At 35.6% G+C, this 25,242-nt stretch overlaps 1 protein-coding gene across 6 annotated transcripts in view; it reads right to left on the reverse strand.

Moving 5' to 3' along the window:
• Positions 1-25,242, reverse strand: part of CSMD3 (CUB and Sushi multiple domains 3) — a 1,239,477-nt gene that overhangs the window by 252,713 nt on the left and 961,522 nt on the right. For all 6 annotated transcript variants that reach the window (XM_032246339.1, XM_032246357.1, XM_032246370.1 and 3 more), the window contains one exon: positions 19,156-19,350. In XM_032246339.1, the coding sequence (XP_032102230.1) occupies positions 19,156-19,350 (195 nt within the window). The remainder of the gene's footprint in view (positions 1-19,155; positions 19,351-25,242) is intronic.

The raw sequence follows: 25,242 nt of genomic DNA on the forward strand, positions 1-25,242 counted from the left end.
TTTATGTGGGAGAAATGCTACTTGAATGTTCAGGTATCTTAGAGGCAATATAATACAGGCAACATAGCCTTAAGCTACTTGCAGTTTCACATCTGTCTCTTCAATTTTGTAATGTATAATTTATTATCAAATATATTCTATAATGAAAATTATTATGTAATGTATAAATTATTCGCAGAAAGCAAGTTAAGTACTTTTAAAAATGATGACTTCTTGCAGGTCACAAAAGAGCAATGTGGTATATTAAATCAATAATTTACTAGATGTGGCCTGTGACTCTTTCAGTTTGAAAGAACTGCTGTACCTCACAAAACTGCTAGTATATTTCTAGCAAATTACTTATGCATTGATATAGCCTGATTGAATGTCACAAATCATAAATCCTAGTATAGAAAATATTTGAAAGCTGTATCTCCCATGGAGCCTTTTTTTTAAGAGAAGCCTTTCCTAACCCTTAAACTCTGTGATGTGAATTTGAATTCAGACAGCTATTGTTAACAGTACTGACTTTAAGGTTAAAATTACTGTTTTTTTGTTTCTTAAACTTTGATCTTCGTGAAAATACCTATCCAGCCATTCCCTTCATGCTTCCTTTTGTCTCCTCTATGAGTAATTACTTCATTTTGTTTATCTGCCTTAAATGGTAAGCCTCCAATAATGCTCCATTACATGTGAATTGATTTTGTGTTAAATTTCACACTTCTTTTTAATACTAAAAAAAAAAATTCCATATCAGGGTGGTAATTGGTGGCTTGTAAATCATTTTAATGACTCAGTAAGTCAACTTAGTAGGATATAAGCTTCTACATCTGTCATCTCACTGATTGCCTGCATTCATTCATTAGATTTTCCTGATGAGGAAGCCATCACCTTCATTCCTCACTGCTCTGTGAGCTGTTTTCTCCATCAGAGAATGTAATCTTAAAGCATGAGTCATTCTGTGTTAAAGTCCTATGAATAGCTATATTGCTTGAATAGGTCTTCCATGTTACCACATACAAATTCTACTACTAGTAATAGTTTTGGAGGTTGTTGACAGTTAATTGATGATACTATGTGATTCATTTTTTAACCCAACTTAAAAAAATTAGGATATAATTTACATACATAAAATTCACCATTTTAAAATGTACAATTGGGTGATTTTTAAGTATATTAATAAGTTTTATAACCAATGCCATGATCTAATTTTAGAAGGTTTTCTCCATTCCCACAATAATTTCAGTACCCATTAGTAGTCACACGCTATCGTTACCACCCCCAAATTCCTGGAAATAGCTAATTTTGTAGGGAACTGTATGGGAAGATAATTTCTTAAAATATTTGAATTATTGGCACTTTTTGAAACTAAAATACCTTTTATCACATATTTGAAGTCTTGCTACTTTTTAGTGATGAAAATATTTTATTGTTAAAAAATTACTTAAAGCAACTAATATGTTAGTTTAAAATTACTTTAAAGGGAAAAGTACTCTTTAATAATTTGTAAAATTCTATCAAATCACCTCACAAATGTTTTGCTTTCCTGCTAATGTTTTCTCTAATTTCCAGGCTTGTTTAGAAGCCCTCATTATATAGCACTTCACCTATTACTTTTAGCACAGTAAATACAATTTGTAATTATGTATTTATTTTGTATGGGTTATTTGATTAATGTCTGTATCTATCTCTAGTCTATAAGATCTATTAAGTCAAAGTTTCCATGTCTTCTCTGCATACCATTTATACCTCTGGAGCATAGCATAGTATCTGTTTTTATAAGAGGTTTTCAATAAATATATGCTATATTAGGAAAAATGGCAAAATACAAATTATTAATATTTAGCTATTGTCTAAATACATGGAGTAGAAAACTCATAGATTTTTAAAATACTTTTGTTTAGGATAGCATAGTAGAACACAATATAAAACTTAGCATGTTGGAATCAGAAAGGTTTAGGTTTAGTCTGGGTGCGGTGGCTCAAGCCTGTAATCCTAGCACTCTGAGAGGCAGAGGCAGGTAGATCACCTGAGGTCAGGAGTTCGAGACCAGCCTGGCTAACATGGCAAAATCCCATTTCTACTAAAAATACAAAAAAATTATCTGGGTGTGGTGGCGCACACCTGTAATCCCAGCTACTCAGGAGGCTGAGGCAGGAGAATCACTTGAACCCAGGAGGCAGGGGTTGTAGTGAGCCGAGTTTGTGCCACTGTACTCCAACCTGGGTGGCAGAGAGAGACTCCATCTTAAAAAAAAAAAAAAAAGGTTTAGGTTTACATTACATCTTCAGTCTTTACTGACTGAGTAGCCTTAGGACAGAGGGAAAGATAAACTTGAATAACAGAAAGTGTCTGCTAGATCTGGTTTATAGTGTGAGTTTTGGTAAATAAATTAGGGAGCTGTCCTGACTTACTCTAGAATCCTCTGCTGGCAATATAATGAGGCTTTTATAAGGCCTCAGGAAAATGAACCTCATTAATCTCAGGAGAATAGAAAGCTTAGAAGAAATAGCAGGAGAAACTTTCTTAGTAGTTTGCCAAACTGCTCCCTTGACAGAGGTAGGAATGCCGTCAAGTGATCCTACACTGAGCGTTGTCACTCTCTAGGAGGAGCTCATGGCTTTTATTTTCTTCTGCTAATTTTCTCTAAGGATCAAGAGCAGAGTACTCCATCCCAAAGGAAGAGGAAGCCATAACATCAATTCAGCTATTTCTCAAGGGTTGAGATCATTGCTTGGCTGTTGAAGGTCAAGGTGGATGTAGTCCTCTATTTTTTTTTTTAAACTTTTATCTTCTAGAAGTCTGGGGTGAAATAAGACTACTAGTAGCATTGGCTCTTATTCCACCCCAGACTCCTAAAGAAGAGAATGTGGCCCATCTCCTTTCCCTGATATTTCAGTGGCTCTTTCCCTTGTTCCAGAAATTTGGATGAAGAAGAAAAATGTCTATATTTTCTCTAGACTTTAAATGAATTTTTTTCTCTAACTGAATTTTAGCATTTCTCTTAATTACAAATGTAGGCAATAAACCACATGAATAGTAAAAGTAACTGGGACTTTGTGACCAGTAGAAATTATAGATTTTTTATACTGCATTGTAATTTTTTCAGATACCTCAATATATTATATATGCTCATCACTATTGAAAATTACAGTAGTTATTAGATCTGTCACTAGAAGTTCTAATTTAATGTGTTAAGAAGCATATATATCCTCACATGAAAAATGTATATTTTCTATTATAGTTTTTATATATTATAACAACTGTGTTTAAATATTATTGATTTCCCTTTCAGACCTATGTGCTTTGTTTTATTTTAAGCACTTAAAAAGGTTATTCTAATAAGGGGTCCATAAGCTTCATCAGAGTACACAAAAAGTTTAAAAACCCTTGTTCTAATTAGATTACTCCAAACCACCATTCTTTCTCTTTGTCATGCTCTATCTATTCTTTCCCTAAAGAGAGATTGTCACAGAGATTGTTGCTGTGGCCCCAAAAAATCTGGAAAATATTAATTTCATTGAATGATCCTTTTTTTCTTGCTCTTTTGTCTCTTTTCTTAACAGGTTGGGTCAATTATTCTCAGAACTCAGTTTTGGAATTTAGGGGAAAATATCTAGTCTTAGGGTGAGCATAAGCTTGAGACTGTTTAAAACCACAGTCTAAATACAGCTCAGATTTTCTCACTAACTCTCCTATTTGGTTCAGTCTAACTCACTAGATTTGTGGTTTGGGATTAGGGATCAAATTCCCTTCTGCACAGAGAGCTCTAACTTGTCTTCTTTTATGCATATATCTCCCTTATGAATCTCAGAGTGAATTGTTTGCTGGTTGAAGTGCAAGAGTAAAACAATGAAATTTTCTTTGTATATTAAAGGAGAGGGAAGCAACAAACCTACTCCCCTCCTTTAGAGCTCCCCTTAGAAAACAAAATCGGTATACTTTTTGATTTTATAGTGCAAGGTTACCAGCCTTCTGACCATTGAACCTGTAAACGCATACTTCTGACAGCAACTGAAGGTTCTCACTTGAGGTATGCCAGAGACAAGGCACATCAAGTGGTCTGTCAAAAAGATAAAATAAATTTTAGTAATTATTTTTTAACCTATTGTATAAATCTGTGAGGTTCTCTCTAGTCTTTGTAGTGTCTTTCCTAGACTGCCTACGATGTGTATTGCATTCTAGATGTGCTTATTTAATAATAAAGCTAATTTCTTTCTCTTCTACATTTTGTGGAATGAACTGTGTTAGTAGGATTTTTAATTCCTTAACAAAAGTAAAAATTTGACTATCCTTAAATCTCTTGTGTTATTATTATCTTAATACTATTTGAACCTTGCCATGACTTCTGACAGTTACTGTTATATACTTTATTTTCTTGACTTGTAAGGAGAGAATTACTAAGTTGATTCAACTTTCATATAGACATATATATGAAAGTAGAATATATATGTTCCACTAAAATTGGCAATACATCAGGAAGGTACATTTGAGGTCTCACCTAAATGTAGACTACATGGTAAAGGAGAATGGGGCACATCTCAGTACAATGAGAAGCCATGCGACTGTCTATCTGGAGATATGGTTTAAATATGAACCCCAAGTCAATCATAACAACAAAATGCAGGTTGAGCATCCCTAATTCAAAACACAAAATCCAAAATGCTCCAAAATCTGAAATTTTTGAGCACCAACATGACATTCAAATTTCATGTTCGGATGAAACGCTCATTGGAATATTTTGGATTTGAGATTTTCAGATTAGGGATGCTCAACTGGTAAATATAAATGCAAATATTCCAATATCCAAAAAAATCTGAAATCTGAAACACTCTAGTCCAAGCATTATGGGTTAGGGATTCTCAACCTGTATACTCTGAATTATAGACATTGATTTGCAAGTTGCTTCTTACATTGGCTACTCTATGTAGTATGCTCCAGAATCCATAGCAGCAGGGATTTGTTTATAACAATGCTGATGATTCTCTAGACTAGCATCCAGGAGGCCAACTGGAGGCAGAGTGTATGTAAGGGTGTCAGAAAAATAGCAAGTGCTCAGTAACATTAGCATCTCTTCTTGTTTCCATTTAAATAATAATTTCCCCCCATCATATGAAAACAAAGTATGCTTTGATTTTTAATACAATGCAATAAAAAATACATTACACTTCTCTATTGAAAACAGTTCTAATACAATATTTTAAATCTTTCCAAGCTATTAATAGGAGCGAAGAGATGATTTTTAGGTAAGTGCTGACAATTATTGAGCACTTACTATGTGCCAGGCACTGTGCACATATCACATATAGTCCCTTTTAACCCTCATAGGAATTTAAAAAAAAAAGAAAACAGTTCTAATACATAATCTATGTATTTTATCCGTGAACAAAATTCCTGTGTGTTGCTGATGAAAAGCAGATATTTGATAATACACAGTCATAATTTACCACTAAGCTTTTGTTTTATGAATCTTTCATCTGCATGTTTTAATTATATCACATATTTAAATGATATCAATGGCTCAGTACATTAGATCAGATAATCTCTATATGCATTGATAATGCAATGTTATTCTAGACTTATTTCATACCCAAAAAGAATTTTGTAAACCTCAAGGACATTTGAAATAAAGATCTTAGCCCAAGACAAGTCATGCAATTTAAACAGGATAACTAAAATAAAAGTGCAGCTATTTACTTCTGAATTATATAAACCCAGACAATATGATTTCATTAAAAGGAAGGTATATAGGGTTACCAATTAGAGATGACTTTAAAGTTGGAAAGCTGTAATTATATAATTGACTTTTTATTTTTTGGTTTGTTTGTTTCAAAGCTTTCTCTTTAGTTAATAGGGTAAGAGGGCTCTTCCTTTAAAAACTTGTATCATTCCACATATAGTTGGAAGCGGAACAGAGAATGGTGCCAGAAGACCACTGGATGTCTAATCTTAACATATTTGTATTTAGGCACTTTTGACAGACCTTAGAGTCAACAGTGATTGAGTTACTCAAATCTTTTTTTTTTTTCATAATCCAAGTCTTATATCAGCATAAGTGAAACAAATGTATTAAAAGAACAGAGCTGGCACTGGCTAAGTTTGTTTATATAGGCCTTTGTATGTTGTCCAGAGTTGTATATCAGAAGAAATGCAAAGATGCACTTAAGATGAAAAATTCTATCCATTTTTTTTTTTTTTTTGGTAGGAGTTTACATTCTCTTAATTCTCATACTTATCCTGGAGGAAGATTTTAATCTCACCACTTATTCTTAGTGCCATATATCATTTGTAAAACATTAAACCAATTAAAATATTCCAGGAACTTTTTGGCTCTGAAGATACAAAAAGGTCAATACAAAGTCCTTTGCAGAATGAAGGACTATAGGGCAGTAATTAAGATCATGGCTTCATAAGAAGGCTGCTAAGCATGTCTCTCTGTGTCTTGGTTTTCTCATCTGTAAAATGAGAATATTAATAGTCTCTAGTTCATAGTATTATGGTGAAATACAAAATAATATGTAATATTATTATTACCAGCTCGATACAGGTAAGCTGTCATCTGTCAACAATCCTCCCTATGCTTTTGTTCTACTGAATTACTTGAAATGCCAAGAGCATTCCCTATTTGCTCTTTGCTTTACATGTTTACATATGCTGAAACCTAGTTATGAAACACATCACCTCTTGAAGCCCTGTAGCTCACCTAACTTCTTCTTATTTATACTTTTAAGATTCAATTTGTGTATAACTTTTATAAGGAAGCCTCCCTGATCTCTCTTCAAAACAAGATCAGATGTATCTCCATGCTGTGCTCATAGTACTGTTTTTATTTCTAGCAATGGACTTTATCTGCCTGTATCTCCTCAGATTATAAACTTTGTAAGGGCAAGGACCATGTTGAATTCATGTTGTTTTCCCTAATTTGTAATGCAGGACCAAGCATAATTGTACTTTTGATACCTGACAAAAACAAATCAATGAATGATATGATCTTTTCTTTGGAATAATCGGTGAGCTAACAGTTCATTAACAGTCCAAATATGTTTATTCTTAGGATTTTATATTATAACTGCCTATTAATTGGATGCTTACTGTATTTTGTAGCAACTGAAAAGATTAAGAATATTGCATTCATACTGTGGCCAGTACTCTCAAGTTTAATGATTTACCTTTCACAGTTCTGAGGTCCTAAAAGTACTTTGAGCTTTACATACATAAATAAATCCTTAATCAGGATGTACAGTTGCAATTTTAGAATGGATATTGATTCTGTTCTGGGAGCTCTGAGGAGCACAGGAAAGGTAAATAGGAATTTTCTTACAGTAAGAAGATAAGAGATTAGACGCCTGAAGAAAATGAGAGAGCTAGCCAGCCAGAGAGCTGGTGTAAAAATATTCCAGGCAGAAAGAACAGCATGTGCAAAAGATGTAGGTCAGAAGTATGATTAGTGCTTTGAAGATATATCAAGGAGTTCAAGGAGTCTAGTGTCAATCAAAGAGCGTAGCAGAGGGAGGAAACAAGATGTCAGGTGTATACGAGCAGACGAAGTAAAATTTAGGATTATAAGATCTTTGGTATTTCTTCTAATTTGTGAGGCCCCTGGTGGATTTTCAGTAAATATGATATAGTCTGAGCTATGCTCTAAAGATCACTATATTGTGTTTTGAAGATACTCTATGGAGAACAAAGGAAGGAGAAAAACTAGTTAGGAGAGAGGAAAAGAGGTAAGAGATGGCAGATGCTCTGGATAAGGATAAAGCTGTGCCCTTAGACAAAGTAAGTCAAGGCAAGATGATTAGGTGTGATATGTTGAGCAATGAATATTAAAAGGAAAATCTGAAAGCTGTCATTATTTTTGTTTTATTACCTTAACCTAATATTGAGTGAGATTATAAATAAGAATGACATATGACTTCTACTTTAATTTAGTATGCCTGTATATAACTAAATTAACAGAGTTTTAAAAGATACTTTTTAAAGCAAGAAAAATAAAAAGGGAAGAAATTATTTTCTAAACCCATTTTTTTATATCATGAAAAGAATTGTAGACACAGGTATGCTGTTCTGCTATCATTTCATATATATAACATTCTCATGAGATAAACTGCATAGTTTCTCATCACTGAGCAGGACTTACCACAGGATGCAATCATTTTGGATCTACTTCTGACAAATATAATCTCCCAGTGTCCAACTCAAGCTCTTAAAAATATTTTATTCAGATTTAAAATATACAAAATCCTAAATCATGATAAATATCTGTCTTCTAAAATAGACAAACTTTATAAATTAATATGATTCAGTTTGTATTTACAGATATTTAACAAGAGCCTATTTATATAAATTAATGTGTTACATGTTAAATAGGATATGTAGTCTATGGCTGCATGGAGCTTATGCTCTTCTAGGGTGAGACAAAGGCAACACTATAAGAAAAAGCAAAATACAGTTGTATTCTAAGAGTCTGCAGAATATGATCATGTTGGTATTTGCTTCTACACTAAAAAAAGGAACCAAACAAACAAAAACAGCTTTCCTTATTTTCATTCCTAGGATCACAGACTCATAGTTAACTTCCTATTTATGTACTCAAAAGCAATGCCTACCAGTCAGTCATAATTTTGTCAGAGATTTTAGTCAGGATACCTACTGTGGGATGAGACCTAGACTGAAAAGCATCAAAGGGCCAGCCACCTAATTCTCAAACATTGATAATATTAGAAATAGAGGCATAAACATATTAACATATAGCAAAGGCAATCACTAGAATAACACAAAAAAATATAACTCTGAAACATTGCAGAGATGGACTGTGTATGTTACCTCATCTTTTATATCAGCAAATCAAGAGATATTATCCAGAGTTGGTAAATAAAGAAACAGACCTTCCTATGTTATAAAGAGTTATGGGAGGGGCCATCAGAGCAATTAGTAACAGAAATTAAAACATTCAGCTTTTGACCAATAGGAGGATAGAGAGGGATAAGGCAGATGACCGTTGCTTTAAATGTAAGCTACTTTGTATTATTTTCTTAGTTATCATATGCATATCTCAGACAAAAATACAAATTTTATCTTAAAACATAATTTGTTTTTATGAACAATGAACCCTCTGGCTTATTAAACATGCATTAAATACCAAATTTGACTTTTACAGTATTAAGTTAGGCCAGGTGCGGTGGTTCATGCCTGTAATCCCAGCATTGTGGGAGGCCAAGGTAGGAGGATCACTTGAGGCCAGGAATTTGAGACCAGACTGAGAAACATAGTGAGACACTGTCTCTGCAAAAAATAAAAAATAAATTAGCTGGGTGTGGTGGCACATGCCTGTAGTCCCAGCTACTTGAAAGGCTGAGGTGGAAAGTTCAGGTTGCCTGAACCTGGAAAGTACAGGCTGCAGTGAGCTACGCTTGTTCAAACAGGGTCTCACTCTGTCGCCCACGCTAAAGTGCAGTGAACCACGCTTGCACCACTGCACTTTAGCGTGGGTGACAGAGTGAGACCCTATTTGAAAGAAAAAAAGCAAGTATTAAGTTATTACATCTGAAAGTCAGCCAGTCCTGTGTATAAGTGCTGAGGAAAAATAATTAGATATGTGTGACCTTGATTAGGAGACTAAAATATATTAAATGCTCCTTATTGTGTGACAGTGACAGCCACATAATCAATATTTAAAATAAGTTAATAGATTTTCCCAAAAACCTTGCAAATTACACAGCATCTTATTATTTGATATGCTAAAGAAATAAAGTGAAATGTCACGCAAAAACCCAGACTTCTTAAAAAAAATTCATTGTTTATTATTAAATATACTTAATTCTAAAACATAGGACTTTTTCCTCAACTATACTAGAAATTATTGATTGTGATCATAAACTTAGCTTAAGCTGTTTTTCTAATAGCTTAAAGAATTCACCAAATAAATTGTATTTGATGTCAACAATATATGTCCATTTTGATTAAAAGTCTAATATCTAACTCAATTGATGGTAAAAATTACCTCTTAGGGAAATTTTTAAATACTCAACACCTGTTCAATTTTCAGGAGTGAATGAATGTGTGTATTCACAACATAACATAAATTATTTTTAATTAATATTAAAATGAGAAATATACTAGTTTACCAAAATATAGCGCACAATACAAGATAATGCATGTTTATCAGTACTTTGCTTCTCTTGGAACTGCATTGAAAATCACAACCCTGGGGGGACGATCCAAGATGGCCGTTTAGGAACAGCTCAGGATTGCAGCTCCCAGTGAAAACGCAGAGGGTGAGTGGGCACCACGTTTTTATTGCCCACAGACTAGGAAATTCCCAGGCAGAGGAGCTCCACGTTCGCCAGTGCGGCTGTTTCGGCCAGCACGGCTGTGCCGGCCAGCGCCGCTGCTTTGCCCTGCGCGGCTGCTTTGTCAGCGCCCCGGAGCAGCGGTTCTCCATACAAAATACACCAGTCAGGGTGCCCTTTTGGCTGGCGATTGGAGCCACGGGAAGTCGCCCAATCGCCGGTTCAAAAAGGAGACTGAGCAGAGAACCAGGACAGTAGACTCCAGGGCAAAAAAAAAAAAAAAAGCTCCACAAACCTCAGTGCCGCTGTTTAAGCCAGGGCAGTGAGTGGCCGCAGGGGAAAACAAACAGACCCCTGCGCCTCTTCAACAGGCGACGAACACCAACTTAAAAAAGGCTCTGAGGCAGGGAGCCAGGCGATCAGGCTCGGCTGGCCCCACCCCCACAAAAGAACAGCAACCAGAAACTCTGGATTGAGAGTTTCACAGCAAGCGCAGCTGAACCCGGGACGGTCCAGCTCTGTGGGGGAGGGGAGTCCGCCATTACCAAGGCAGCCCGCCGTTGCCAAGGCAACCCGCCATTGCTGAGGCAGCCCGCCGTTGCCAAGGCAACCCGCCACAGCAGAGACTCCGCCCCAACAGAGGCGGGCCACCATCGCCAAAGCAGTTCTAACTACACCCATATAATCAGGACTGCAGGGAAGTTCACTAGGCAGCTGGGCGGAGCCCACAGCAGCTCAGCAAAGCTGCTATAGGCCGACAGTGACTAGGCTGCCTCCTTGCTGGGCTGGGCAGGTCTGAAGGAAAAAAAAAAAAAAAAAGAAGGTGGCAGCATAACGGAAACTCATAAATAAAGCCCTAAATCCCTGGGACAGAGCACCTGGGAACAAAAAGCAGTTTATGAGTTCCACTGCAGCAGACCTAAAAGTACCTGCCCAGCAGCTCTGAATGAACAACAACAGAGCTCACAGCTCACCATTTGAGCTCCTATAAGGAAGAGACTGTCTCTTCAAGCAGCTCCCTGACCCCTATATATCCAAAAAGACACCTCATAAAAGAGAGATCAGATTGACACTGGGCGGGTATCCGTCTGGGACAAAGATAGCAGAAGAAGAAAACTGGTAACAACCCTTGCTGTTCAGCAGCTGCTGCAGGTGAACCCCAGGCAAGCAGGGCCTGGAGTGAACCTCAGCAGACCTACAGCAGAGGGGCCAGACTGTCAGAAGGAAAACCAAGAAACAGAAATAACCTCATCATCAACAAAAAGAACGTCAATCTGAAAGATTTGAGACCCAATCTGAAAGCCAGCAACTACAAAGTCGACAGGTGGATAAATCCTTAAAGATGGGAAGAAACCAGCGCAAAAAGGATGAAAACACCCAAAACCAGAACACCTCTCCTCCTACAAGGGATCACAACTCCTCACCAGCAAGGGAACAAGGTTGGAGGGAGAACGAGTGTGATGAAATGACAGAATCAGACTTCAGAAGGTGGGTAGTAAGAAACTTCTGTGAACTTAAAGAACATGTTCTAACCAAATGCAAAGAAACTAAGAACCTTGAAAAAAGATTTGATGAAATGCTAACGAGAATGGACAAAATAGAAAGGAATATAAGTGAATTGATGGAGCTGAAAAACACAACACAAGAACTTCGTGAAGCATGCACAAGTATCAACAGCCGAATTGACCAAGCAGAAGAAAGGATATCAGAGGTCAAAGATCAACTCAATGAAATAAAACGGGAAGGCATGACTGGAGAAAAAAGGGTAAAAATGAATGAACAAAGTCTCCAAGAAATGTGGGACTATGTGAAAAGACCTAATCTACATCTGATAGACGTACCCGAATGCGACGAAGAGAATGAATCCAAGCTGGAAAATACTCTTCAGGATATTATCCAGGAAAACTTCCCCAACCTAGCAAGGCAGGGAAACATTCAAGTCCAGGAAATACAGAGAACACCACAAAGATATTCATCAAGAAGAGCAACCCCAAGGCACATAATCGTCAGATTCACCAGGGTCGAAATGAAGGAGAAAATACTAAGGGCAGCCAGAGAGAAAGATTGGGTTACCCATAAAGGGAAGCCCATCAGACTCACAGCAGATCTCTCAGCAGAAACCCTACAAGCCAGAAGAGAGTGGGGGCCAATATTCAACATCCTTAAAGAAAAGAACTTTCAACCCAGAATCTCCTATCCAGCCAAACTAAGCTTCATAAGTGAAGGAAAAATAAAATCCTTTGGGAACATGCCAGTACTCAGATATTTCATCACCACCAGGCCAGCTCTACAAGAGCTCCTGAAAGAGGCTCTACACATATAAAGGAACAACAAGTACCAGCTCAACTAAAGGGCAAAACACCCAGCTAGCACCAAAATGGCAGTATCAAATTCACACATAACAATATTAACCCTAAATGTAAATGGACTAAATGCCCCAATCAAAAGACAAAGACTGGCAAATTGGATAAAAAGACAAAACCCATCGGTGTGCTGTATCCAGGAAACCCATCTCACATGCAAGGATACACAAAGGCTCAGAATAAAGGGATGGAGGAAGATTTACCAAGCAAATGGAGAGCAAAAAAAAGCAGGAGTTGCAATTCCCATCTCTGATAAATTAGACTTTAAAGCAACAAAGATCATAAGAGACAAAGAGGGACATTACATAATGGTAAAAGTATCAATGCAACAAGAAGAGCTAACAATCCTAAATATATATGCACCCAATATAGGAGCACCCAGATACATAAGGCAAGTTCTTAATGACTTACAAAGAGACTTAGACTCCCACACAATAATAGTGGGAGACTTTAAAACCCCATTGTCAACATTAGACAGATCAACCAGACAGAAAATTAACAAGGATATCCAGGACTTGAACTCAGACCTGGACCAAGCAAACCTAATAGACATTTACAGAACTCTCCACCCCAAATCCACAGAATATACATTCTTCTCAGCACCACATCACACCTACTCTAAAATTGACCACATAATTGGGAGTAAATCACTCCTCAGCAAATGCAAAAGAGCGGAAATCGTAACAAACAGTCTCTCAGACCACAGTGCAATCAAGTTAGAACTCAGAATTCAAAAACTAACCCAGAACCGCACAGCTTCATGGAAACTGAACAACTTGCTCTTAATGTTGACTGGATAAACAATGAAATGAAGACAGAAATAAAGATGTTCTTCGAAACCAATGAGAATGAAGACACAACATACCAGAATCTCTGGGACACATTTAAAGCAGTCTCTAGAGGAAAATATATAGCAATAAGTGCCCACATGAGAAGCAAGGAGAGATCAAAAATTGACACCCTATCATCAAAACTGAAAGAGCTAGAGGAGCAAGATCAAAAAAACTCAAAGTCTAGCAGAAGACAAGAAATAGCTAAGATCAGAGCAGAACTGAAGGAGATAGAGACACAAAAAACCCTTCAAAAAATCAATAAATCCAGGAGCTGGTTTTTTGAAAAGATCAACAAAATAGACAGAACACTAGCCAGATTAATAAAAAAGAAAAGAGAGAATAACCAAATTGATGCAATAAAAAACGATAAAGGGGATATCACCACAGATTCCACAGAAATTCAAACCATCATCAGAGATTATTACAAACAACTCTATGCACACAAACTAATAAACCTGGAAGAAATGGATAAATTCCTGGACACTTGCCTCCTCCCAAGCCTAAACCAGGAAGAAGCCGAAACCCTGAACAGACCCATAACAAGGTCTGAAGTTGAGGCAGCAATTAAGAGCTTACCACCCAAAAAAAGCCCAGGTCCAGATGGGTTCACAGCTGAATTCTACCAGACATACAAAGAGGAACTGGTACCATTTCTTCTGAAACTATTCCAAACAATACAAAAAGAGGGAATTCTTCCCAACTCATTTTATGAGACCAACATCATCCTGATTCCAAAACCCGGCAGAGACTCAACAAGAAAAGAAAACTTCAGGCCAATATCCATGATGAACATAGATGCAAAAATCTTCAATAAAATACTGACAAGCCAATTGCAATAGCACATCAAAAAGCTTATCCACCATGATCAAGTAGGCTTCATCCCGGGGATGCAAGGCTGGTTCAACATATGCAAGTCTATAAACGTAATTCACCACATAAACAGAACCAAAGACAAAAACCACACGATTATCTCAATTGTGCTGAGAAGGCCTTTGACAAAATTCAACAGCCCTTTATGCTAAAAACCCTCAATAAGCTAGGTATCGATGGGACGTATCTCAAAATAATAAAAGCTATTTATGACAAACCAACAGCCAATATCATACTGAATGGGCAAAAACTGGAAGCATTCCCCTTGAAATGTGGCACCAGACAAGGATGTCCTCTCTCACCACTGCTATTCAATATAGTATTAGACGTTCTAGCCAAAGCAATCAGGCAAGAAAAAGAAATAAAGGGCATTCAAATAGGAAAGGAGGAAGTCAAATTGTCTCTATTTGCAGACGACATGATTGTATATCTAGAAGACCCCATCGTCTCAGCCCCAAGCCTCCTGAAACTGATAAGCAAGTTCAGCAAAGTCTCAGGATACAAAATCAATGTGCAAAAATCACATGCATTCCTATACACCAATAACAGACTTAAAGAGAGCCAAATCAAGAACAAACTTCCATTCACAATTGCCAGAAAGAGAATAAAATACCTAGGAATACAACTAACAAGGAACTTAAAGGACCTCTTCAAGGAGAACTACAAGCCACTGCTCAACGAAATAAGAAAGGACACAAACAGATGGAGAAACATTCCATGTTCACGGTTAGGAAGAATCAATATCATGAAAATAGCCATACTGCCCAAAGTAATTTACAGATTCAAGGCTATCCCCATCAAGCTACCAATGACCTTCTTCGCAGAACTGGAAAAAAACACCTTAAACTTCATATGGAACCAAAAGAGAGCCTGCATAGCCAAGTCAATTCTAAGCAAAAAGAACAAAGCGGGGGGCATCACACTACCGGACTTCAAACTATACTACAAGGCTACAGTAATCAAAACAGCATGGTACTGGTACCAAAACAGAGATATAGACCAATGGAACAGAACAGAGGTCTCGGAGGCAACACAACATATCTACAACCATCTGATCTTTGACAAACCTGACAAAAACAAGCAATGGGGACAGGATTACCTGTTCAATAAATGATGTTGGGAAAGCTGGCTAGCCATGTGCAGAAAGCAGAAACTGGACCCCTTCCAGACACCTTACACTAAAATTAACTCCAGATGGATTAAAGACTTAAACATAAGACCTAACACCATAAAAATCCTAGAAGAAAATCTAGGCAAAACCATTCAGGACGTAGGTGTAGGCAAGGACTTCATGACCAAAACACCAAAAGCATTGACAACAAAAGCCAAAATAGACAAATGGGACCTAATCAAACTCCACAGCTTCTGCACAGCAAAAGAAACAATCATTAGAGTGAAACGGCAACCAACAGATTGGGAAAAAATTTTTGCAGTTTACCCATCTGACAAAGGGCTGATATCCAGAATTTACAAAGAACTAAAACAGATTTACAAGAAAAAAACTAACAAGCCCATTCAAAAGTGGGCAAAGGATATGAACAGACACTTTACAAAAGAAGACATACGTGAGGCCAACAAACATGAAAAAATGCTCATCATCACTGGTCATCAGAGAAATGCAAATCAAAACTACATTGAGATACCATCTCACACCAGTTAGAATGGCGATCATTAAAAAATCTGGAGACAACAGATGCTGGAGAGGATGTGGAGAAATAGGAACACTTTTACACTGTTGGTGGGAGTGTAAATTAGTTCAACCATTGTGGAAGACAGTGTGGCGATCCCTCAAGGACCTAGACATAGAAATTCCATTTGACCCAGCAATCCCATTACTGGGTATATATCCAAAGGATTACAAATCGTTCTACTATAAGGACACGTGCACACGAATGTTCATTGCAGCACTGTTTACAATAGCAAAGACCTGGAACCAACCCAAATGCCCATCAACGATATACTGGATAGGGAAAATGTGGCACATATACACCATGGAATATTATGCAGCCATCAAAAACGATGAGTTTGGGTCCTTTGTAGGGACATGGATGAACCTGGAAACCATCATTCTCAGCAAACTGACAGAAGAGCAGAAGATCAAACACCGCATGTTCTCACTCATAGGCGGGTGTTGAACAATGAGAACACATGGACACAGGGAGGGGAGCACTACACACTGGGGTCAGTTGGGGGGAAATAGGGGAGGGACAGTGGGGGGTGGGAAGCTGGGGAGAGATAGCAAGGGGAGAAATGCCAGATGTAGGTGATGGGGAGGAAGACAGCAAATCACACTGCCACGTGTGTTCCTATGCAACAATTTTGCATGTTCTTCACATGTACCCCAAAACCTAAAATGCAATAAAATAAATAAATGGGAAAAAAAAAAAAAAGAAAATCACAACCCTTATATATTTATTTTCCCACTTTTGTCAGACCCTTTATTAGATCCTCTGTATGTGTTGTGTTTACTAATTAAATCTTCAAAATAATCTACTGAATTACTAAGTATTAACCTAGTTTTAGAGATTTATATGTCAAGACTCAGCTTGCCTTATGTCATAAGTGCCAGAAGACACCTATTTGAATCCAGGCCTGCTGTACTCTCTAAAATGTCTGTAGATATGAACTATCCAATGTATCAACTACTTAATTGTGCTGTAATTAACCCTATAAAATGATTTTGGCTCAAAAGGATTTTTAAAAAATATTATGGCACATTTCATGCCGAAACTGACATTTCTATGACCTATTAGAAAAGAGTGTGATTAGATTTGGTGGGCATATTCTTAGTGAATGCATGCTATACTCTAGTGTTACTTACTTTTTCACCTGTCATTGAAAGCCATCTACTTAATCATTTATCCCTGTGATTAACATCTATCTTTTTAATCTATAGTTTTTTGTGTCCTTTGATATTTCTGCTTCAGGACTTTTGGTTATTTTGCATCTGGCTCCTGGAAATTTCAGAAATTTTTTATAGTTTCCAAATAATCACTGACAATAAATTCTGAAAAGTTCTTTTCTTAGTATGTTTTTTTCTAGCTAAATTAGATTTTTCTGATTCTAAATTAGATAATACTAATATCTACATTTCTAAATACTAATAAAATAATATGACCCTTTCTCTTAAATTTCCTATAAACTTCCATGCCATCAATCACTTTTTCTCTCATTGGAATAATTAAGCCCAAAGTAGTTATTACTCTTTTTATTCCCTTTATCATCTGATAGATGAACCATCAATGTGAGTCAAAAATTAACCAGCTGTTCTGCTAATGATCGATATCAGAAGATGTCTACCATTTCTTTGTTTCTTATAAAAACATTTTGAAGTAAAAAATATTAATTATCCCCCTTTCATAATTGGGGACAAAATAAACTCAGATGAGACAAAATAAACTCAGAGAGGGGTAAGTCAGAAATCATGCACATGTAATTCTCATAAGTGAATACATTCTACAACTAGGAAAAAATTACCATGTGTATTAGATACTAAAAATTTTTGTTATTCCACTGAAATTAATAGTAGGAAATGAATATTATATCATAGCCCAATGCAAACAAACACGTGAATGCTTGCAGGTACATATGTACACAGATGCAGATTTATTTTATTTTATTTATTTCTTTATATACAACAGAGAAAAGTTCCAAAAGTAATATGTACTCTTGGCAAGGTGTGTGGCTCACCCCTGTAGTCCCAGCACTTTGGGATACCAAGGTGAAAGGATTCCTTGAGGCCAGAAGTTTGAGACCAGCCTGGGAAACATGGCAAAATCCGATCTCTATTAAAAATACAGAAAGTATCTGGGTGTGGTGGTGCACACCTGTAATCCCAGCCTTTAGGGAGGCTGAGGCAGGAGAATTTCTTGAACATGGGAGATGGAGCTGCAGCGAGCCTAGATCATGCTGCTGCACTCCAGCCTGAGCAGCAGAGCCAGACTCCACCTCAAAAACAAACAAAAAAAGTACTCTATGTTCCTTAAAGTATACTTTTTTCCTATTACTTTAATTAATTTTTAATGTAATTTCATTTGATTCACTTCTATGTCTATTATAAAAATGCTGGTCACAACCCAATGAATTGATTTTATGATTCACTGGTGGTGACCCATAGTTTGGGGAATCTGTCCTAGATCATACCTCCACTGTGTTATTTTTTGTACAATGCATTAGGATCAGTCACTAGAGACTAGGCAGTCTCTAGCAACCGTAAGCAGTGATATCACTGTTTCTCTGTTTTGCCTAAATGATCTTTCTCACTGTATCTCCATTCTTATATAAAGTTATATACAAGTATATGATTTTTAGATATGTAGTATTATGTCTCTTTCTAGACAACCTAATTCCTAGAAGAAATATATATTCTTCTTTATCCTTATTACAGGTAAAGATTTCTCATCAATTTTAATAATATTTAAATTATTAAATTTATCTACTTGTGTTGAAATGTCAGTTTCAGTGTGTTTGTTCCTCATGTACTCAGTCAATATTTTCTGAGCATCTAACATTTTCAGGTACAAGTCCTGAGGGCACACAAACTAGCATAATAGGCAATAAAACAGTTCTCAGAAAGTTTGCCTATTATAATAGGCATATTGCTTTAGAGAAACCTGGGAATATAAGCACCTTTCCAAAACCAGTTCTTTATTGAATTCAACTTAAAAATCTTTGACAAAAATCTCTGCATTGCCAATATCACACTTGCAGATTGTATGTTGAATAGTTGATTTTTTGAAACACAGAAATGACTTTAAGTACTTTTTTTTATTTTTTTCTAATAATGAAAATTTAGCAAAAAAAAAAAAATATGTTTCTCACCATGACAACTTGGCAAGGCTCTATTCCATCCAGGTCTTCCATCATCTCCCATGATACAGGTGAGTGTTGAATAACCTTGAAGAACATAACCAGCATCACAGTAATAGGTGACTGTTGACCCTAATTTATAATCCATTCCAAGTCTGGTGCCATTCATTATATTGCCTGGATCAAAGCAGGACTCTCGGAGTTTTGCTGTAAAACAGTGTTAATACAACATTAATTGCTTTAAAATACAGTTAGCATTCTGTAATACATGGGTACTGTATCTGTGGATACAGTCACCTGCAGATTGAAAATATTTTGAAAAAACGGTATCTGTACTATGTACAATCTTGTCATTATTCCCTAAATAACACAGTATAACAACTGTTTACTTAGCATTTACATTATATCCTATATTATTAGTAATCTGGATATTATTTAATGTATATGGAAGGATGTATATATGTTGTATATTCACATCTGTGAATGTTAGTATCTGAGAAGTCCTGGACCCAGTTCTCCAGAAATGCCAAGGGACAACTGACTTTTTTTTGGAACCTTTAAGACATGTTCATTTCTTCTTCTAGCTCACAATGAAAAGCAACAGCACCATTTCTGTCTTTGTTTGGGGCCTCAAAGTACAAAGGAGCCCTTATCCATATCTGACAAATTGCTAATGCATATTGATTAGTAAGATAATAAATAAATTCTAAAGATCTTCATAGTCTTCTCATTAAACTTAGTATCTAGTGTGTATATTCAAACATAGGGTTTTAGAATGTATTATAAGTATTATGTGCTATAATCTACGTGTAGATACTATAAATGAATTACTTTGGAAAAAAGCAGGATCCTTTATAAAACGTCTTTATTTAAAAGATCTCCCCAACCAGGTGCAGTGGCTCACACCTATAATCCCAGCACTTTGGGAGGCTGAGGCGGGCAGATCACGAGGTCAACAGATCGAGACCATCCTGGCTAACACGTTGAAACCCCGTCTCTACTAAAAGTACAAAAACTAGCTGGGCGTTGTGGTGTGTGCCTGTAGTCCCAGCTACTCAGGAGGCTGAGACAGGAGAATTGCTTGAACCCGGGAGGAGGAGGTTTCAGTGAGCCGAGATCGCGCCACTGCACTCCAGTCTGGCGCCTGGCTACAGAGCCAGACTCTGTCTCAACCAAAAAGATCTCCTGACAAGTAATGCCCATCTCATGTTACTGAACCTAGAAGTGGTTTTTCTGTTATGTTGAACTCAGTTCATTTCACCACCTAGGGCAACATAAACAGCTCTATTTCTCTGCCTTGCAATCATTTTTCTTACCCTATTTACTCCAGTCATTCCCCACATTCAGAGGTCTCCCCATTATAAAATAGGAAAAAAATCTTCACAAAATCCAAACCACAGTATTTTTGGACAGATTAACCCTATGCCAAAGACTTTCAAAGCTAGAACAGACAGATTGAAAAAATAAAATCCTTTCACTACAGAGGAATTGTTTTCATTGCACCCAGATAATGAACAAAGAGACTGACAGAATATTTTGAAAACATGTAGAGAAATAGAAAGATTAGCTCATTCATTTTATGGAACAGGTACTAGAACACTTTGTTAATAACAAATCTGAATGAGGCCTTGCAATTATCTCCATTTTGTAATTATTGATTACTTAATAAATAATAAATATACAATGTAAAAACCATTAACAATAAATCAGGGAAATAAATGTGGTGATTTTTCTACATTAGAATTTGTTTTGTGTTAATAAGAAATCAGAAAATAGGTATATCTCTGAATATGAGTCACAGAATCTCTGGAATTTAAGTCAACTATATCTTGGTGTTTGGCTACTACAAACGTATTTTTATATCAAAATATATTTAATTACACCAATAAGAATATGTTTCTTTCACTAATAAAAGTTCGTAAAGAGTTTAATGTACTTTAACATTTATAAGAAATGAGAAATTTGTGCTTTAAGAAGAACGCTATGTATAGTTTCTCTGATTCAACTAAAGAGGAAATGGTGGAACCAAACATTTAAATAATTTTGAAAGAATATCAGAGAAATGAAGAAGGTTCACTTTGTTTCTTTCCTTCTTTCTTTCCTTTCTATCTACAAATACTTAAGGGCTCACTACCCTACTAACTCTGAAAATGTAGCAATAGACAATTAGAAAATGTTCTGGTGCTTATGGAAATTACAGTCTGTGAAGATAGAAATTATATTAAATAAAGACTTGCAATTTTGGAATGTTGTATAAGGGGAAGCATTCAGGAACCTCCCTGAAGAAGAGGTATCTAAAGTGAGCATTGAGAGAATAAGGAACAGATTAGGTGAAAATGTGATGGGAAGCATGTAGGGGAGGAGGTGTGCTGACATGTGCAAATAGGATAAACTTGATTCCTGAATTTCAAACCAGAGCTAAATGACTTGATCTTATCCAAGCACACATATACGCACATTTATACACATACACAAAATTTACATTCCATGTATTATACTCAAGTTGCTCTATAAAAATTTCATCTCAAACCGTGAAATACATTTCTTTCATATAAAATATTCACACACTCTTTTTATGAAAGAAACAGCAGGATGACTACTTAATTTGGTTACTAAGAATGAGGCTTTAGTGATGCAGAGGTTGATTTGTTTATTTATGAAAATAAAACCTTACATTGTACCTTCCCTTAAACAAGCAAGAAAGCACAATGTAATTTTTAGACTGAACAGAAACCTATCATTTATAGCTGGGCTTCATGAAATTGAACTCAGTCCCTGGAGGGTAAAGGAAGGATTTAAATTTCTGTTTGAAAGGATTAATCTCGTTGACAAGTCTATTCTCCTAATATTCATCTTTTGAAAAGTTTAGTTTCTCCTTCTTTGAAGTTTCCCCAAAGTTTCAATAAAATGTCAGTGAAACTATAATGCACATACCCTGTTTTTTGAGGAAAGGGAAACATGTTTAACAAATTTAAAAATATTGTCTCTGCAACAATTTTACATTGCTAGCTCAACTTAAGAGAATGCTCTTATCTCATTATTATGTTTACATACTGCTTTAAATCCTTGGCGATTAGCTTTCTTTGAATAATACTGACTTTGTTTATTTCCACATATGCCATAGCAATTACACCTGGAAATTTCAAAAATACCTGGAGAATACTTATACAAATGTCTAGGCAGAAGGGGAAAAGGTGATTTTAGTTTCTGAAAAAAAATATGAAGCAGACAAGTTATTAGCGTTATTTTTATGCATAATTAATTTTATCTGCTTAATAGTGATTTGACTACTGAACAGATAATAGGTAAAAGATTATTTTGCCTCCTTATAGTCTCCAAATAAAATTTATCAGAAGATATATTTTAGATCTGCTGCATCTAAAATATTTTAGTTTATTTTTAAAATTATTTTTGCTGAATATAAATAGATTTTTATATATATACTATATATATTTTATTGAAGGCAGAAGTAAACATAAACAATAAAACATGTCTTAATCTTTAATTAAAGGCAGTAACAAATGCTAGTGAGAATGGGAGAAAAGGCAAACCTTGTATACTGTTAAGGGAGATGTAAATTAGTAGAGCCACTATGGAGAACAATATCAACAGTATGGAGTTTCCTCAAAAAACTAAAAATAAAACAACCATATGATCTAGCAATCCCACTGCTACAAAAGAAAGAAATCAGTATATCAAAGAGATATGTGTACTCTCATGTTTACTGTAGTAGTATTCAGAATAGTCATGATTTGGAAGTGACCTAAGTGTCCATCAACAGACAAATGTATTAAAAAAAAAAAAAAAAAAGTGGCACATATGTACAATGGAGTAGTATTCAGCCATAAAAAAGAATGAAATATTTGCAACAACATAGATGGAACTGTAGGACATATGTGAAATAAGTCAGGTACAGAAAGACAAACTACATTTTCTTATTTGCAGAAGCTAAAAATTAAAAACAATTGAACTCATGGAGTTAGAGAGTAGAAGGATGTTTACCAGAGATGGGAATGGTAGTGGAAGTATTGGGGGGAAAGTGTAGATAGTTAATGAGTACCAAAAAAGTAATTAAAAAGAATGAATAACATCTAGTATTTGATAGCACAACAAGATGACTATAGTCAATAACAATTTAATTGTACATTTAAAAATAACTAAAAGTGTATATATAGATTGATTGTTTTGCAACAAAAAGAATAACACTTGAGAGTATGGATGCCTTGCTTACCATGATGTTGGTTACTATACACTGTATGCCTGTTTCAAAATATCTCACATACTCCATAAATGTATATTGCTTATTGTGTACCCACAAAAATTAAAAGTTAAAAAAAGTTTTCAGGTTTTTATTCATTTGTAGGAAGTAAAATTTAAAACAATTTAACTGCTAGAGATAAGAGAGTAGAATGACAGTTACCAGAGGGTGGGAAGGGTGAGGAGTGGAAAGTGGGAATGGTTAAAGGCACAAAAGCAAAGTTAGATATAATGAAGAGCAATCTAGTCTTTGATAGCACAACAGGGTGACTAGAGTCAACAATAATTCATTGTTTTAATATTTTAAAATAACTGATAAAGTGTAATTGGAATGCATGTAACATAAATTAATAAATGTTTGAGGTGATGGATACCCCATTTACCCTGATAATGACACACTGTGCACCCGTATCAAAATATCTCATGTACTCTATAAATATATATATATATATATATATATATATATATGTATATACCTACTATGAACCTGTAAAAATTAAAAATTAAAAAAAAAGAAACCACTAATAACTTTACTTTTTAAGTGCTACAGAAACCAACATGCTTAAGTCAAGGTATGTGCTATATGTTATAAAAGACAAAGAAAAGTATTTTTACTATCTAGAGCTTCAATTTATATGTCCATGCATTTGGGTGTGCATATTTCTGTCTTGAAAATAATGAGATGTTCGTTTTTCAATGATCATCATAAACATCAGCACCACTTTGTTAGACTTAAGAAACTGGACAATTAGAGAGGAAACATTTATTGAAATAAAAATAGGAATTAGGGAAGCTGGTAAGACAGACCCTGGAGACCCTGAAGTGGGCAATGAGATTTTCCCATAAACAGAAAGGGATTTGAGGACCAGTTTAGAGAATTCATGACATTGGATCTCAGGAGCATTATTGTAAAGAAATATCATCTGAGGTATAAAAATAAGACCTGGTGGAATTACGTGCAAATGGGTACTGGTATAGTAGGTGAAGATGGTGGGTGGGAAAGAAGGACATAGTTGATGGGATAATTATGTATTCTTCTCTACCTATACTTATATTTTTCTTTGACTTTATTGTTAATGGTATTAATAAATTATGTAGTCTTGTGCAAATCATTTTAACAATTCAATTTTCAGTTTTGTCCTTTGTAAAACAGGGATAGCAATACTTATAAGGCTGTTCTATGTTTTATTGCATTTATATGTACATTATCTCTATCCTTCCCATGCCTACTCATGTTACAGAAGACATTTATACTCATGATTAGGCATGGGAAGGATAGAGATCATGCATTAAAAAGGGCTAATCATTGAACCTAGCGTAGAGTAAGTGTATACTAAATAATATCTTTTTTAAAAAAATTACATTTGTAGTTCTTTATGGCAACATAAATCTTAAGTTTTTGGAAATGATGAAACATTGAAATTGATCAAGCTAGGGAAATTGGGAGGGATGTATATTTAGCTGAGGTAATGGCAAACGGGTTTTATCTCAATTGCTTAACTACTTGGCTTTAGTAAGGGCTACATGGAGTGTTACCTAGAGAAAGCATGATAAGGTCATGACCAGTTTCCATAAGAAAGAAAGCTGTAATCAGTAAGTATCAACTACCATTGGATTGGTAGTGAGATACTCTTGCTGCAACTTTTATTGTGGTGACAATTTTACTAAATACTAATTCACAACAGAACCTCACTTTATCTCTACAGAATTAGGTTTCTTTCTTGCTTTCTTTTGTCAACAGGTCATATATATAAGCCTTTCAGCTTGAGGGTGTAAGACACTCTCTTTCTTTCTTTTTCTTTCTTTCTTTCTTTCTTTCTTTCTTTCTTTCTTTCTTTCTTT

Source organism: Sapajus apella, unplaced genomic scaffold (genome assembly GCF_009761245.1).
Source record: "Sapajus apella isolate SASKATOON/1434 unplaced genomic scaffold, GSC_monkey_1.0 scaffold3, whole genome shotgun sequence".
Taxonomy (NCBI): domain Eukaryota; kingdom Metazoa; phylum Chordata; class Mammalia; order Primates; family Cebidae; genus Sapajus; species Sapajus apella.